Consider the following 16,924-nt stretch of genomic DNA (forward strand, 5'->3'; position numbering starts at 1 on the left):
GCGAGGCTACCAATTTACTTGGGAAAGGGGAAAGGGTACTGCACGTTGGATGGAGGAGAGACTTGATAAGGTGTTAGCCACCGACGAGTGGTCTACTATGCTTGCTTCGGCTTATGTGGAGAATAATCTCACTCGTACTTCTGACCATTCCGCTATTTTCCTATGTGTAAACCCAGCAAGGTCCCGGATTAATGGGGTCTCGAAAAGCTTTAAGTTTGAGATGGCCTCGGTGCATGATGAGGGCTGTAGAGGAGTGGTTGAAAATGCATGGAATGATGGGAGATCGAATGGGCTCATGAACTGTTTACACCTCTGTGGCGAGAGGTTGAGGAGATGGGGTGGGGATCATTATCACAAATTTGGTGAACATATCAAAGTCCTACGCAAGAGTCAACAGTCTTTGCGAGGGCTTAGGGATCCGGCTTCATTGGCTGAGTTCCAACGTATAGAGTGCCAATTGTCCCGCCTTGAAGCAACGAGCCAAGCAGCATTGGTTGCGGGGTGCGGATGCTAACACTCGCTTTTATCACAGGTATGCTTCTGTACGTAGAAAGAAAAATACTTTGTCTAGGCTCAAGAATGATGTTGGGGATTGGGTTGAGGGTGAGGCCATGAAGCCTGTTGTGCATGCATACTTTAATAATATTTTTCAGTCTGGTGGTTCCTCTCCTGCGGATTCCTTTTACGAATCTATTATCCCACGGGTCTCCCAAGCTGATAATGACCAGTTGTTACGCCCCTTTGATTCTGGTGAGGTTAAAGCAGCCCTTTTCTCAATGTTCCCTGACAAGGCCCCTGGCCCCCGATGGGATGAACCTAGGATTCTATCAGCATTATTGGGATGTAGTGGGAGAGGATGTGTCTGCTTTTGTTCTGAATTGCCTTCATACCTGTTCTTTCCCTGCTGACCTAAATGACACGAATGTTGTGTTGATCCCTAAGAAGAATATTCCGGAAAGTGTGGCTGATCTCAAGCCTATAGCACTGTGTAATGTTGTCTATAAGGTTATTGCTAAGATGCTGGCAAATAGGATGAAGCATCTTCTGAGTGGCATAATCTCAGAATCTCAGAGTGCTTTCATTCCGGGAAGGTTGATTACTGATAATATCCTGGTGGCTGCTGAAGTAGGCCATTTTCTGAATAGAAAACAGTGTGGTGTAGTTGGGTGGGGGGCTTTGAAGCTGGACATGGCAAAGGCATATGATCGAATGGAATGGTCTTTTTTAAAGTGTATGCTGGAATGTTTAGGCTTTGCTCCGGGATGGGTCAATCTAATTATGTTATGTGTTACTACTGTCTCGTATAACTTCTTGGTTAATGGGGTCAGTAGTGGACAAGTGGTGCCCACCCGTGGTTTGCGGCAGAGGGCCTTTCACTACTGCTCCAAAAAGCTCAAATAGATAGGTCTATACATGGTTGCAGGGTGGCTAGAGGAGCACCCCCTGTTTCACATCTATTCTTTGCAGATAATAGTCTGCTCTTCTTTAAAGCAAATATTCAGGAAGCTGGGGCGATCAGGCAATGTTTGGACCTTTATGAAGGGATGTCTGGGCAGGTGGTCAATTATCATAAGTCAAGTATTTGTTTCAGCATAAATACACAAGAGGAGACTAGGGGGAGGTGGCTGGGGTGCTGGGTGTTGCACAAGCCCCCAATTTCGGAAAATATTTGGGCCTTCCTGCCTTTATTGGGAGGAATAAACGTGTTGCATTTTCGTATATTGAGGACAAAATTAAACAGAGAATTTGTTCGTGGAACAAGAAGCTTTTATCGCAGGCTGGTAAAGAAATCTTGTTGAAGAGTGTGGCACAGTCAATGCCCACCTTCTCAATGAGTGTTTTTTACTCCCTGACTCAGTTTGTCTGTCTGTGCAGAGATGTATGAACAAGTATTGGTGGGGTTCTGGCACGGAGAGAGGAATTCACTGGAAGGCCTGGGATCCATTATGTGTGCCAAAAAAGTTTGGTGGTTTGGGGTTCAAAGACCTTCGTGCCTTCAACTTGGCAATGCTGGGAAAACATGCCTGGCGTTTCTTAACAATGCCCAATTCTCTGGTGGCTAAGATTTATAAGGCAAGGTACTTTCCTAAATCCTCCTTTATTGATGCCTCATTGGGTAATTGCCCAAGTTTCTGTTGGAGAAGCATTATGGCAGCCCACGGTTTTGTATGTGGAGGTGTAAGGCGCAAAATTGGTAATGGTAAGTCTACTCTGGTTTGGGGCCATCCCTGGTTGCCAGATTCTGAGAACCCATTAATCAACACGCCTATGCCACCCTATTTGAGTGGTGCTCTAGTCTCTGGTTTGATGAATGAAGAGGCTAATGCCTGGGATCACACTATTCTATCTGATATTTTTCTACCTATTGATGTGGACCGCATTAAGAAAATTCCTATCTCCCCCAACTATGAGGACACATGGTACTGGTACGGTGACCCAACGGGTTGTTACTCAGTTAAACATGGCTATAGAGCTATCGTTGGGGATTATGTGACTCCACAAGCCAATTTTGATGGATGGATTTCTCTTTGGAAATTAAAAGTTCCCCCCAAGTGCAAAGTTTTCCTTTGGAGGGCCCTAAATGATATACTCCCGGTCACTACAAACTTGGCTTTAAAGAAAGTGGAGGTAGAACTTGCATGTCCAATGTGTGGCCTTAGTCATGAAGATAGTATGCATGCTTTAATTTTGTGTGATTTTTCACAACTTGTGTGGCATGAATCACATTTAACTATCACCAATGTTGGAGGGATTGATTTTGCTGAGTGGTACACGAATCACATGAGTTCTCTTTCTGATGATGATTTTTGCATGGCAGTGGCTATTTTGTATCACATTTGGCAGGCACGAAACAATGCCGTGTGGAATTCCTTTCTCCCATCCCAGCGAAAAGTGGCGACAGTGGCAGCATCCTCTCTTCACGCTTGGCGTGCTGCCAACGTTGTTTCAAGCCTCTCGCTGCTGTCGACGTCGGAAGGGGGTTTGCCGCCTCATCAGCCCACCGGCCAGAATGTTGTTACGGACCGTAGGAGGTGCTTTTTTGATGCAGGTTTTGATCCAATAAATTTAAAGACAACATTTGGAGCAGTTTTGTTGGAGTTGAATGGAGAGTTTGTAGCGGCCTGTGCTGGTCCTCTGCTTCATTGTTTTTCGCCACTTATGGCCGAGACCGTTGCATGTAAGGAGGTGTTATCCTGGCTTACAGATAGGGGAGTGTTATCTGTGGATGTCTTCACTGATTGTGCCCAGCTGTGCAGTGGATTGAATTCGCCCAGTTCGCCCTATTACTCTTACGTGGGGCTGTTCATGGACGCATGCAGATTGATTACCGCATCTTTCAATTATTGTCAATTTATTTCCATTCCTTGAACACAAAATGTGATTGCTCATACATTAGCTTCAGCGACCTATTCTCAGGCTAGCTCTGTGTATTGAGATTTTTTCCCACCTGACTCTATCGTTTCTCTTCTTTAATATCATAACTCTTCAAGGTTGTTTTCAAAAAAAAAATATAGAGTTATATTATAAACTCAATAATTTTTTAAAAGATGTAGTGTTATTACTTTATTTGATGGTATAATTAGTGCAATGAAAAGGACATGTGATATACCAAACATATGTTGGTACAGGATCATTTGAAAACATCTATACTATATATAAAAGTAATATCCTCCTATTTCATTTTTCCGCTGAAATTTTTGTAGTCAATTAATTAAATATTTTATTGGTCAAATAATTAATAACATCCATTAATTGTTAATATTGTTTCTATATTCACGTATCAAGACTATAAATAAAAGTAAAACCCTCTCATTCAAATTTCCTGCACAAAACAATATTATTAATTAATTGGTAAAAAATTAATAACATTTTATTGGTAACAAAATTTTATTTACCAAATTCTCATAATAATTAAACCATTATAATTGTGAGAATAATGAAAACAAAATCTGCGTAACTTTATAAGAAAAAAATAATTTATTAATTATTATTTACATCAATTATAATAATTCAACTAATTATCTATACTACTATCAATAAAAATAAAATCATTCTCTGTGAAATCCCCGCCCAAACAATAGTAATAGTAAAGATAAAATGGAAAAGAAAATTGATTTTACTAATTGTTTAAAATATAAAAAGATCCTAATAGAAAAGGAAACATAAATTAGACAAATTGAAAAAGGGAAAGGATATTACTAATTGACTGAAAATTATTTAAAAAACATTAAAAAAATTAATTACACTTTTCTTTTGAAAACTTTAAATTGTTTAAACTTTTAAAAAATTAACTAAAAATGGGTTGTTAGATTTTTTATAATAATTAAAATTAGTTCATTCACATAAGGAGGAAGAAAAAACTAAATGCGATATGGTGAAAATGAATATACTTAAGGTATAAAAGTATAATTGCACATATATTAGTATAATATCTGTTCATAATTACTTTCTCAACCTACTGAAGCACAAAAAGTCAACATTGCCTCCACTGAGACTCAAACCCACCCCTTTCACTTTTCATATGGAAGTGCGACTGGGTGCCATTAAACTACAAGGTTTTGACATTATGGTAATTAAGGTAAACATTGATCGCTGAATTTATTTTTATAATAAATATAATTAAATTATTTCTCATTTTCCCATATTTATTTTAGTAATAATATAATTACATAAGTCATTTTACATATCGATCTTTTTAAGATAATTGTTGACAAACAAGTCATATATTATTCAATTAATTGAGTATTACTTTTGCACTAATCTTATAATCAAATAAATGTATACGTTCAATATTAGTATTATTTTATAATTGCATCTTTATTTTTATTTATCTAAATATATAAAAATTTATCCATGCATCGCATTGGGTAATTGGACAATTATTTGTTCTAATTCAAGCAAAAAAAACATAATTGATCCAACCAATTTCATCAATTGCGCTATATAATATTCGATGTTATAATTTATATAATTGTATATCGATCTAAATATTCTTAAAATATTATAACAAATCCAATCCGTGTAACGCACGGGCGAAAATACTAGTAATAATAATAATAATAATAATCTATACTATATATAAAAACAATATCCTCCAACAAAGTTTTTCCGCCCAAATGTAAGGATATTTTAGTAATAAGGTAATTATTAATTATTAATATTTATTAATATAGAATAATAATATTAATGGCAATCATAATCATAATGGTAATAAATCGTAATTATAATAAATTGTTATTGATCATAATGGTAATAAATCGTAATTATAATAAATTGTTATTGATCATAATGGTAATAAATCGTAATTATAATAAATTGTTATTGATCATAATCGTAATAAATCGTAATTATAATAAATTGTTATTGATCATAATCGTAATGGTACGTAATTATAATAAATTGTTATTGATCATAATCGTAATGGTAATTATTAATTATTAATATAGAATAATAATATTAATGGTAATTGTTATTGTTATTAGCAATTGGCTAGAAATAGAAATTAAGATAGAATTATGATTGGTAATTGGTAATCTATATCTATACTATATATAAAAGCATTATTCTCCTCCAAAATTTCCCGCCCAAATGTAAGGGCATTTTAGTAATATGGTAATTATTATTCTAATTATAATTAATTAATATTATTCTATCATAATATTAGTAATTATGGTAATCATAATATATTATATATAGTATAGATTGGTAATTAGTTATTAGTAATTATGGTAATTCCTTATTAGTAATTATGTTAATTATTATGATAGTATATTTGTATTTTATAGATTAATACATATACGTGCATTAATGTAATACCACTGAAAATTGTTTATAGTAATTAATTATTATGATAGTATATTTATATTTTATAGATTAATACATATACGTGCATTAATTTAATACCACTGAAAATTGTTTATAGTAATTAATTATTATGATAGTATATTTATATTTTATAGATTAATACATATACGTGCATCAATGTAATACCACTGAAAATTGTTTATGGGAATTAATTATTATGATAGTATATTTATATTTTATAGATTAATACAGATACGTGCATCAATGTAATACCACTGAAAATTGTTTATGGGAATTAATTATTATGATAGTATATTTATATTTTATAGATTAATACAGATACGTGCATCAATGTAATACCACTGAAAATTGTTTATGGGAATTAATTATTATGATAGTATATTTATATTTTATAGATTAATACAGATACGTGCATCAATGTAATACCACTGAAAATTGTTTATGGGAATTAATTATTATGATAGTATATTTGTAGTTTATAGATTAATACATATACGTGCATCAATGTAATACCACTGAAAATTGTTTATGGTAATTAATTATTATGATAGTATATTTGTATTTTATAGATTAATACATATACGTGCATCAATGTAATACCACTGAAAATTTTTTATGGTAATTAATTATTATGATAGTATATTTGTATTTTATAGATTAATACATATACATGCATTAATGTAATACCACTGAAAATTGTTTATGGTAATTAATTATTATGATAGTATATTTGTATTTTATAGATTAATACATATACATGCATTAATGTAATACCACTGACAAATGTTTATGGTATAGATTTATTTATTTATTTATTATGGTAGAAAATAATAACCTATATCTATATCTATATCTATATAATAATATATAAAAATATATTAGTTATAATTGTATGGAATTCTATTAATTATAATTGAATTCCATATATATTATATTCTAATACCTATTTGTTTACAATTCCATTTATTTATTACCAATTACCAATTATTACCAAAAGATATGTTATTATTACGTTAATGGTGAAAACATATGAATGGCAATCAAATGAATTACCAATTACCAATTACCAATAATAACTCTGCCTCTCTCTCTTTATGGCTATAAATACAAGAAGAAATCCAGTCAACCACCATCACCAATTTTAACCTCTCTTAGTTCTATTGTTTTTCGTTTGTGAAAGCATCAATGTACATAGGAAGAACCACCATTTTCCAAAAAAAAAAAGTGTGACACGTTTTCTNTCTCTTTATGGCTATAAATACAAGAAGAAATCCAGTCAACCACCATCACCAATTTTAACCTCTCTTAGTTCTATTGTTTTTCGTTTGTGAAAGCATCAATGTACATAGGAAGAACCACCATTTTCCAAAAAAAAAAAGTGTGACACGTTTTCTGTTTTTTTTTATTGTTCTTATCTTATCTTTTTTTTTTTTTTGATTAAATTCATTGCAGGTTCTTATATTTTACAATCACAAGCGCGGGAGTTAATTGTTGGTAGCTTCAATTGTCGAAAGGTAAGCTAATTTGTCAAATAACTACAACTTTTATTCTAAATATTAACTATTCTTTTTTAATTGATTTTTTTTTAACTATTCGTTCATATTTGAAATCTTATATTTCCAGCTCTCTTGATTCTTTAATTACAAATGTAGATATTTGGAGCCTAATAAGCAATGTGATGCAAAGGATAATGGATCTGTTAAGAGATGTGAAAGTTGAGAAGCAATTAATAGAATATTTTCCTGTTGAAATCATTGTCATTTTATGTTTTTGGGCATTAAAGATTTCAAATTTTAAATTTGTGTAATTTGTTTAAATATTAACATTTCATGGTTTTACATTACTTTGAATATGTAGTTGTTTTATTCGTTTATTCATACCATGTTCAGAGGTGAAATTATAGTTCAAAAAAAGAATATTAAAAAATAATTAACTGAAAATTAAACGGCACGGAATTTAGGCCATTTGAAAAAGTAAATTAATATTAATATTTGATTGAAAATTGAACAAAAAAGGAATTGAATTTATTTTGACAATTAAATTATTAAAATTATATTAATAATATTAATATTTATGAAGGAAAAAAGAAAATGAATATATTAATATTTCATTGGAAATATAATTGGCAATTATATTTTTATAATTATATTACTTATTAATTATATGGAAATGAATATTAAAATATTTTTATGAATGAAAAATAAAATCTGTTATTAATATTATGTTACTAATTGGCACAGGAATCGGGCCAAATGAAAAAAAAGATTAATAATAAAAATTCGCTATAAATATAACATACCTTTCCCTATGCAAAAATTAGTAACCACCAAATGAAATATTAGTAAAAAAATATGAAGGAAAAAGAAATGGAAATGAATATATGAAGAAAAAATGAAATGAATATATTCATATTTCACTGGAAATATAATCCAAAATTATATTATAATTATAATTATATTAATTATTTAGAATGAGAAAAAAATAAATTTATTAATATTTCACTAAAAATATATTCAAAAATTATATTTTTATAATTATATTACTTTTTAATCATATGGAAATTAAAAATAAATTTTTATGAACGAAAAGAAAATAAATATTACTAATTGGCAAGGAATCTATTATTAATATTTTCTTACTAATTGGCAAGGAATCAGGCCAATGAAAAAGGAATGGATGGAAAGCAATATTAATTCTTTTGATGAAGGAAAAAAGGAAATGAATATACTAAAATGAAAATGGAATATTATGAAAAATAAAATGAATATATTAATATTTCACTGGAAATATAACACAACTTTTCGCTACGAAAAAATTAGTAACCACCAAATGAATGATTAGGAAAAAATTATAAAGGAAAAATGAATGTAAAATAATATTAATTCTTTTTATGAAGGAAAAAGGAAATAAATATATTCAAAAGGAAATGAAATATTAGGAAAAATGAAATCAACATATTAATATTTCATTAGAAATATAACACAGCTTTCTCTACAAACATATTAGTAACCACCAAATAAAATATTAGGAAAATATTATGAAGGAAAAAAGAATGGAAATGAATATTAATTTTTTTTATAAAGGAAAATGGAAATGAATATACTTATAAGGAAATGAAATATTATGAAAAACGAAAGGACTATATTAATATTTCACTGGAAATATAACACAACTTTTCATATGAAAAAATTAGTAACCAACAAATGAAATAATAGGAAAAAATTATGAAGGAAAAAGGAATGAAGATCAATATTAATTCTTTTTATGAAGGAAAAATGAAATGAAATATTAGGAAAAACGAAATGAATATATTGATATTTCACTGGAAATATAGCATAGCTTTCCTACAAAAGAATTAGTAACCAACAAATGAAATATTACGAAAAAATTATGAAGGAAAAATGAATGACAATCAATAATTCTTTTTATAAAGGAAAAAGGAAATGAATATATTCAAAAGGAAATTAAAACATTAAGAAAAATAAAATGAATGTATTAATATTTCAATGGAAATATAATATGCAATTATATTATTATAATTATATAAATTAAATATTAATTAATTATATTATATTATTTATTAATTATATTAATAAATAGTACTCCATAATAATTAATATTTATTAACTAGAAGGTTGAGCAATCCTCTCACCAACTTTAGATGTCATTGATCAAATTAATTAGTACACGTGTGACATGAACACTGTAGAAGGTCAAACATATTTAATATATAATAATAATAATAATAATAATAATAATAATAATAATTTTTGTATATACGAATTGATATTCCTATTAATGAAAAATAATTAATTCACTGTAATTGACTAATAATAATTGCCTAATAATTATTATGGTAATTAAGCTAAATATTGGTCGTTGAATTTATTTTTATACTCCGTAATAATTAAAGTTAAATTATTTCTCATTTTTCCATATTTATTTTTGTAATAATATAATTACTTAAGTTATATTAAATATAGATCTTTTAAGATAATTGTAAGCAAACACGTCATATATTATTCAATTAATTGAGTGATACTTTTGCACTAATCTTATAATCAAATAAATGTACATATTCAATATTATATTTTAAAAAAAATAATTTTATCTTTAATTTTATTATCTAAATAAATAATACAAAAATTTATCCGTGAATCAAATTTTCTCTCATTCAAGCAAAGAAAACATCAGAAAACATAATCAATCCAACTAATTTCATCAATTGCACTGTACTATATAATATTCGATGTTATAATTTATATAATGGTATATCGATCCAAATATTCTTAAAATATTATAACAAATTCATTTCGTGCAACGCACGGGCGAAAATACTAGTTATAATAAAAAAGATTCCCAAAAACTTGAAAATAGCTCATGTCAATGGCTCCTTGGGAATCACTATTCTCCCCTGCAAATAAAACATCAAAACAAATAATGAAACGTGTTGTAACAGAATTAGAATTGAATTGATTCTTGTCATTCAACTTTGATTTTAACTGACGGTAAGAATGTTACCGGAAAGTCATAAAGTGATTATGAAAAGAGTGACAAGTAAATAGATAGAGACAAGTAGTAGTATTGCTTGATGGTTTTTAAGTATAAGTTTTAGTGTACCCCTTGTTGTCATAGGAGCTCAATATTTATACTAGTCTAGTCTAATAGGTGCAACGACTCCCCTTAATAAGTGCAATGCTCCTTAGTAATTGATGTGCTCCCTAATAAGTGCATTGGCTCTGCATTAAGTGCACTACATTAAGTGCACTATTCTACCTGCTCTCTGCTAAACTCTTAATCATTACTATATGAGAGAGTTAATTGCTTTGACTGCTACAAAGAGTGTTCCCGGTCATGTACACATGACAAGGTATGAAGCAACTACGGTGATGATCAGGGTAGATGACGCGATCATGTGCAGGGCATTTCTATCCATTTTGGATGGGATAGTCCAAGATATGTTCAACACAATCCCATATGGATCAATACGAAGTATAATATTCAGCACAAGAAGTAATTTTCTTTTTTGTACATTGTCAAACTAACCAAAGAGACGGTTTAAGGGATTTCATAGTTAAATGGAAGAAAGAAGTGAACAATGTCTATGATTTCAATGAGAAAACAATCGTTTTTAATTTTCACTCAAACATTGAAAATTTGAAATTAGGAGAATTCTACAAACGCTTAAACACCAACCCCTATCTCCTGAGTTAGGAGCATACCAGAGTCATCTAGAGAGTAATAATAGTGATATACTCATCCAATTATCCCGTCATTAACAATCATAAATCAAGTCGAATTGTGACCACCCAAATAGCGTTTGACTAAGCATTACCTATTCGAACTTTGTCTTCAAGGAAAAGGAAGCTACAAATCTTGTAAAACTCTTTCTGGTTTTGTCCGTCAAACACGGCAACTAAATTTTGTATTTATTTGGTTGCTTGGCTTCTATAAAAAAAATTCGCTTTTCATGTCATAGTGAATGCTGAAAACTCTACACTAAATACAAATTAAATGGGATAAACAGCCTTCTTGAAAGCAACGCAAACCGTCTCAACAAGTCAAAAACACGCGATTAGTCCTAATCACTTTCTAACTACAAGAAGCCACTAAATTCTCATCATTTTTACTCTCACTCGTCTTCGAATTAACCCAAAACATTGCTAATAAGCCATCATCAACATGAACAAGCACCATCATTTCATGATCATCTCCCTTCCGGCTCAAGGCCACATCAACCCCACGCTTCAACTAGCAAAGAACCTCGCACGCGCCGGCGCGCGTGTCACCTTTGCCACCACCACCGTAGGCCTTAGCCGCATGCGCAACCGCCCAACCGTCGACCGCTTATTCTTTGAATCCTTTACCGACGGCAACGACGGCGGCGGCGACACGTCATCAAAAACCACCACCCCGGATGACTACATGGCTAAATTTAAGCAAGCCGGGCCCGGAAATCTCGCAAGGCTATTGGACACGTGTTCTAGCCAGGGCCACCCTGTCACCTTCTTGGTTTACACTATTATGCTCCCTTGGGCTGCTGACGTGGCTCACGCGGTCCACGTGCCATCGGCTTTCCTAGTCATTCAGTGCACTGCTGCTTTGGCTATTTATCACCATTTCTTTAACGCCAACAATGGTGTTCATAAAGATGGTGTCATTGACATTAATGACCCCTCATTTTCACTGAAATTACCAGGACTACCCTTGTTATCTCATAAAGAGATTCCAAGCTTTCTCATACCAAGTGATCATCTCAATTCACTCATGACAGGTACCTTGAGGGATCACATGGAGGTCTTGGAAAAGGATCCCAACCCTTTGGTGCTCATCAACACTTTTGAAGCTTTGGAAGAAAAGCAACTGAAAATCTTCCCCAATATGAATATCATCCCCATTGGCCCTTTGGTCCCGTCGGCTTTCTCTGATGGGAATGATGCCACGGACACATCTTTCGGTTGTGATATGTTCGGGAAATCCAAGGACTATCTATCGTGGTTAGACTCAAAGGCAGAGCGTTCTGTGGTTTACGTCTCGTTTGGGAGCTTGGCAGAGATAAGCCGCGAGCAAAAGGAAGAAGTTTTGGAAGCATTGATGGAAAGCTCGCGCCCATTCTTGTGGGTCATCAGGTCATGGGAGAGTGAAAGCGAAGAAGCAAAGGCCATGAAGGATAAGGGGGTAGAGGAACGAGGACTAGTCGTGCCATGGTGTACCCAAACGGAAGTGCTTTTTCACAAGTCCATAGGGTGTTTTCTGACACACTGTGGGTGGAACTCGACACTAGAAAGTCTGGTGGCTAGTATGCCAATCGTGGCATGTCCACATTTCTCCGACCAGTTCACGAATGCTAAGCTAGTGGAGGAAGTATGGGGAACAGGACTGTGGGCACGGGCGAATGAGAAAAAGGTTGTGGAAAGGGAAGAGATTAAAAGATGTTTGGAGATTGTAATGGGAGGAGGAGAGAGAGGGGAGGAGATAAGAAAGAATGCCAATAAGTGGGCGAGTTTAGCTGTTGAAGCTATGAAGGAAGGTGGTTCTTCAAACCGCAATCTAAAAAAGTTTTTGGAAGATATATAATGACAGTTCAAATGTTTTCCATTAGAGAACACAGGTCTATAGCAATATGATATGATGAAATAGCAATGAATCCTAAAATGTTTTGGCCTTTGGTAGGTGTTCATCAATAAGAAATAACGAAATTAAGAATCCAAAATAGTTCTCTTGCATTTTGTATTGGAATCTTAATCTATCAAATGAACTGTGTTGCAAAGAAATCTTACATGCTCAAGCCTGCATATGCCATCAAGACATCAAAATGAAGCATATCCAGTAAAGGAAAAATAATAGTATGATGATGATATATATATACCTTAAGCATGAGAAAATGATTGATAAATGGCCTATGGTGCTAAGGAATTTGGGTAAGAGTCCTAAAATGCATAATCAAAATTGAGGAATTACCAAAAGTCGTTACATGAACATCTCCCATCTTTGAAGTGGTGGAATCTGGTGGCATCTCTCACGACAATCCTACGATTTGTAATGCCTGAAATCAATTTCAGAACAGTGTGGCAATCCCCACAAACACGAAGGTTTTTTACAACCCTTATAACTGCCCCTGGCACGGACTTCAGAAGGCCGTAAGCCACTGCCAATCTCTCGCTATGCCAAAATAGCTGCCTTTCTTTCTCGTTTCGATCCATATCATGCAAAACCCATGTGGTATCCGGTGTATAGCCTCTTCTTCTCATCTCTGAGTCTAACTCCCTTAGAAGTGAAAATATCTCATCCTTCAATGGAAATGATGACTCACCAGCATAGAACACAGGGCTTTCTTTCCCCAAATCAATACAACTATAAGCTGGCTCTTTCTTAACCTCCATAGTTGCCATCAATTTCCTCAATTTAGACACATTCTCCCACATACCAGCACCAGCATAAATATTAGATAGTAAAATACAGGTAGAAGGATCAGTCGGCCCTAAATTTAGAATACGGTTAGCAACTCTTACCCCCATCTCGGTATTTCCATGCCTCTTGCAAGCACTCAATAGTGCAGCCCAAGCAGCTTCATCAGGCTCAAACGGCATCGTGTTAAGGAGGTTTTCAGCCTCATCAAGAAGTCCTGATCGACTCAATAGATCTAACAAGCATGTATAATGCTGTAGGGATGGATTCAAACCATAATCCCCGGTCATCGAATTGAAAAGGCTACGGCCTCTCTCCACCAAGCCAACATGACTACAAGCATAAATTAGTCCCATGAAAGTCACTTCATTTGGCTTCATACCAGCCAAAATCATCTCATCATACAGAGATAAAGCATCATAAGCTTTACCATGCTGTGCCATGCCAACAATTATCGAGGTCCAAGAGACAACATCTCTCTTCACCATGCCATCAAAAATGGTTTTTGCTGCTAATATATCAGTACACTTGGAATACATGTCCACAAGGGCATTACTAACGAACAAGCTACATTCATAACCATAACCTATAACCAAGCCATGAACCTGCTTCCCGAGATCCAACGCTACTAGACTAGCAGAAGCTCCAATCATACTTGAAAAGATATATGGATCCTCAATTTCAACACCCTCTTTTCTCATCTCAATAAAAAGATTAAATGCATCAAACAAATGCCCACTTTGCACCATTCCAGATATTAAAGCTGTCCACATAAATAAAGTCCTGGCCGGAGACTCGCGAAAAAGCTTCATAGCCTCACACTGCCTCCCATGCCGTGCATACCCAGAAATCATTGCAGCTGAAGAAATTGAATTCCTAAACAAACTTGAGTCAAAAACAGCCCGAGCAAGATCAAGCACTCCACATTTGGCGTACATATCAACAAGGGAAGACTTCACAACATCATCACCCGAAAAGTGTGACAAAATAAACTGTGCGTGCACTTGTTTCCCTATTCTCAAATCACTGAGGTTAGCACAGGCCTTAACGAGGCTAGCGAAAACAAAATGGTCCGGATCAAAGCCGTCAAGACGTGACATGTTCGGAAAGATGGAAAGAGTGCAGCGAGGAAGGCTGGCTATGTTGTGGGCGGTGAAAATAGAAGCCCAGGAAGCTAAGTCTCTGTGGGTCATTTCATCGAACACCTGGAGGGCGTCTCCCGGTAAGCGACATTTGCCATACATATCTATGAGACCATTGCTGAGAAAGGGGGCAGCACACTGGTCTAGGCCGGTTTTTAGTATGAGGGCATGGAGTTTCTTGCCTTGCAATGGAGCTTGGCGTCTCGCACATTGCTGAAGTTGGTGAATTAGACAGGAACGAGGCATTCATGACCTGTTGCTTTGCGTATTCGCTACAGATTCTGATGGCTTCAGAGTCTGTTCCAAATATTTTCCGTGAAGCTTGATACGCTAAAACTAATTAAATATATAAATAATATTTTTGGAACGGAAAATGCTCCTCACGTGGCTATTTTATTTTTCAAATAACAATTTATTAAAGAAAATTTGTAATTTATGCCCTTTCTATAATATTTCAATTATTAATGTGATTCCTGAATTATTAGGAAAAAATCTGTTAACTCCTAGCCAAATAATGGTGAACTTGCAAACTATATTGTGAAAATAGAATAGACATGAAAATGATAAAATTGAGAACAGAGAAAATAGAGACATGGCCAAAGACCTTATGGTCTAGTGGCAACCGGTGTCCCGGTTTACATTCCAACATGGATGACGGGAGTAGGTTCGAGCCTCATTGTCTTTGTGCTTCAGTAGGTTTACAAAACATCGCCTTAAATACTCATAATATTAATAACAATGTCCACATTAAAAATCTTTATAAGAGTATATTTTTACTTGTTTTATCTTCTATCAAAATCCATAATTCTTTAATGTATGAATGTTTAATTTGGTGGGAGCAACCAATCGACATTTTGTGAAAGAAAATACTGATAGAAGTACTAAAGAACATGTAGGAAAGTAGTTGGGGGTTACACTAAATTAATATTAATATTATGATAATAATATCATCAAATTATATGATAAATTTTGGATATAATCGCAACAAAACGCAAATATTAGAGGGTTTTTTTTTTCAGCAATAAGCGTTACCCATAGCTTATTAACTTAAACTAAAAATATCAAAGAGTTGAATTTAGAACCTTATAATTACTAAGTTAACCAACCGACCAACTCAACTAAGGATATGTTTGGAAACGAGGAAAATGACTTCTAAAAAATATTTTCTGGAAAATGAGTCATTTTTCAAAAAAATGAATAAAATTGTATAATTAAACATTTTAATCATTTAGAATATAAAAATATTTATTATAATATCAAAAATAATATTATTTATTAAAATAAAATAAAAACAAAAAAAAAACAAACAAACAAACAAACCCTCTAGTTTCCTGCGGAAATCAGACCTTGGTTTCCCGCTATAGTGTTGTCCATGATATTGTGGTGCTATGGAAGTTTCTGTGGGTATTTCCATGGTGTTGTGATGCTGCGGCTTTCGCCAAATTTTGGCAGAAGCCATTTTCCTTCAAATCAAGCATATTTTTCTAAGTCAACAGGAGATTTGTGTTAACTTGATTTTCTAGGAACATTCAAACACTAAAAACTTAGAAAATGATTATAGAAATTATTTTTTGAGTTTTCAAACGCACCCTAGATTGCTACATACATATATTGCACTTTATATTATGTGTATTGGTGGGTTTGGCACGAAACATATTTAAGAACAAAATAAATTGTTTATATTTGTGCAACGGCAAAGAGGGTTAGAGGGGTAAAAAGTTGGAAAATAGCATTTGACATTTCAATTATTGAAATTTTGTTGCTATGCAAAATGGGTCCCACACTCCCACCACATGTTTATACTCCACTAAATATGTTTATTATTTTAATTTTTGGAATGGTTTGTGCTTATGGTAATGATACTTTATGTCTCTATGTAATGAGATGCAATTTTGTCTGTTGAATAGGGCAAAATTGGACTTTCACACACACAGAGAATTCAAAATGATATCTACTATTTGAAACCGTGTGCTAGATAAATTGGATATGACAAACGAAAAAGATTCCACTTTATAATAATCACTATTTTTTTTAGCACTATTGACCAT

At 33.1% G+C, this 16,924-nt stretch overlaps 3 protein-coding genes across 4 annotated transcripts; 2 read left to right on the plus strand and 1 right to left on the minus strand.

Annotated features, from left to right (window-relative positions):
- The first annotated feature begins 720 nt into the window (after positions 1-720).
- On the plus strand, positions 721-3,369 carry LOC116001379. The gene is made up of 3 exons (XM_031241261.1): positions 721-1,217; positions 1,424-1,556; positions 1,876-3,369. The coding sequence occupies exons 1-3, from the start codon at positions 721-723 to the stop codon at positions 3,367-3,369; spliced, it is 2,124 nt and encodes a 707-aa protein (XP_031097121.1).
- A 6,697-nt stretch (positions 3,370-10,066) lies between these two features.
- LOC116002623 (pentatricopeptide repeat-containing protein At4g14050, mitochondrial) lies at positions 10,067-15,179 on the minus strand. Of its 2 annotated transcripts, XM_031242790.1 has the most exons (2): positions 13,288-15,179; positions 10,067-10,240 (listed from the first exon to the last, which is right to left on the minus strand). In XM_031242790.1, the coding sequence occupies exons 1-2, from the start codon at positions 15,120-15,122 to the stop codon at positions 10,231-10,233; spliced, it is 1,845 nt and encodes a 614-aa protein (XP_031098650.1). In that variant the 5' UTR covers positions 15,123-15,179; the 3' UTR covers positions 10,067-10,230. The 2 variants fall into 2 exon arrangements, with proteins under 2 accessions (XP_031098650.1, XP_031098651.1); XM_031242791.1 differs by lacking the exon at positions 10,067-10,240 and having other exon boundaries at positions 11,278-15,179.
- On the plus strand, positions 11,473-13,052 carry LOC116002625 (crocetin glucosyltransferase, chloroplastic-like). Its single transcript, XM_031242792.1, has one exon. The coding sequence runs from the start codon at positions 11,509-11,511 to the stop codon at positions 12,901-12,903; it is 1,395 nt and encodes a 464-aa protein (XP_031098652.1). The 5' UTR covers positions 11,473-11,508; the 3' UTR covers positions 12,904-13,052.
- Positions 15,180-16,924: the final 1,745 nt, after the last annotated feature.

The sequence above is a fragment of the Ipomoea triloba genome, chromosome 13 (genome assembly GCF_003576645.1).
Source record: "Ipomoea triloba cultivar NCNSP0323 chromosome 13, ASM357664v1".
Classification (NCBI taxonomy): domain Eukaryota; kingdom Viridiplantae; phylum Streptophyta; class Magnoliopsida; order Solanales; family Convolvulaceae; genus Ipomoea; species Ipomoea triloba.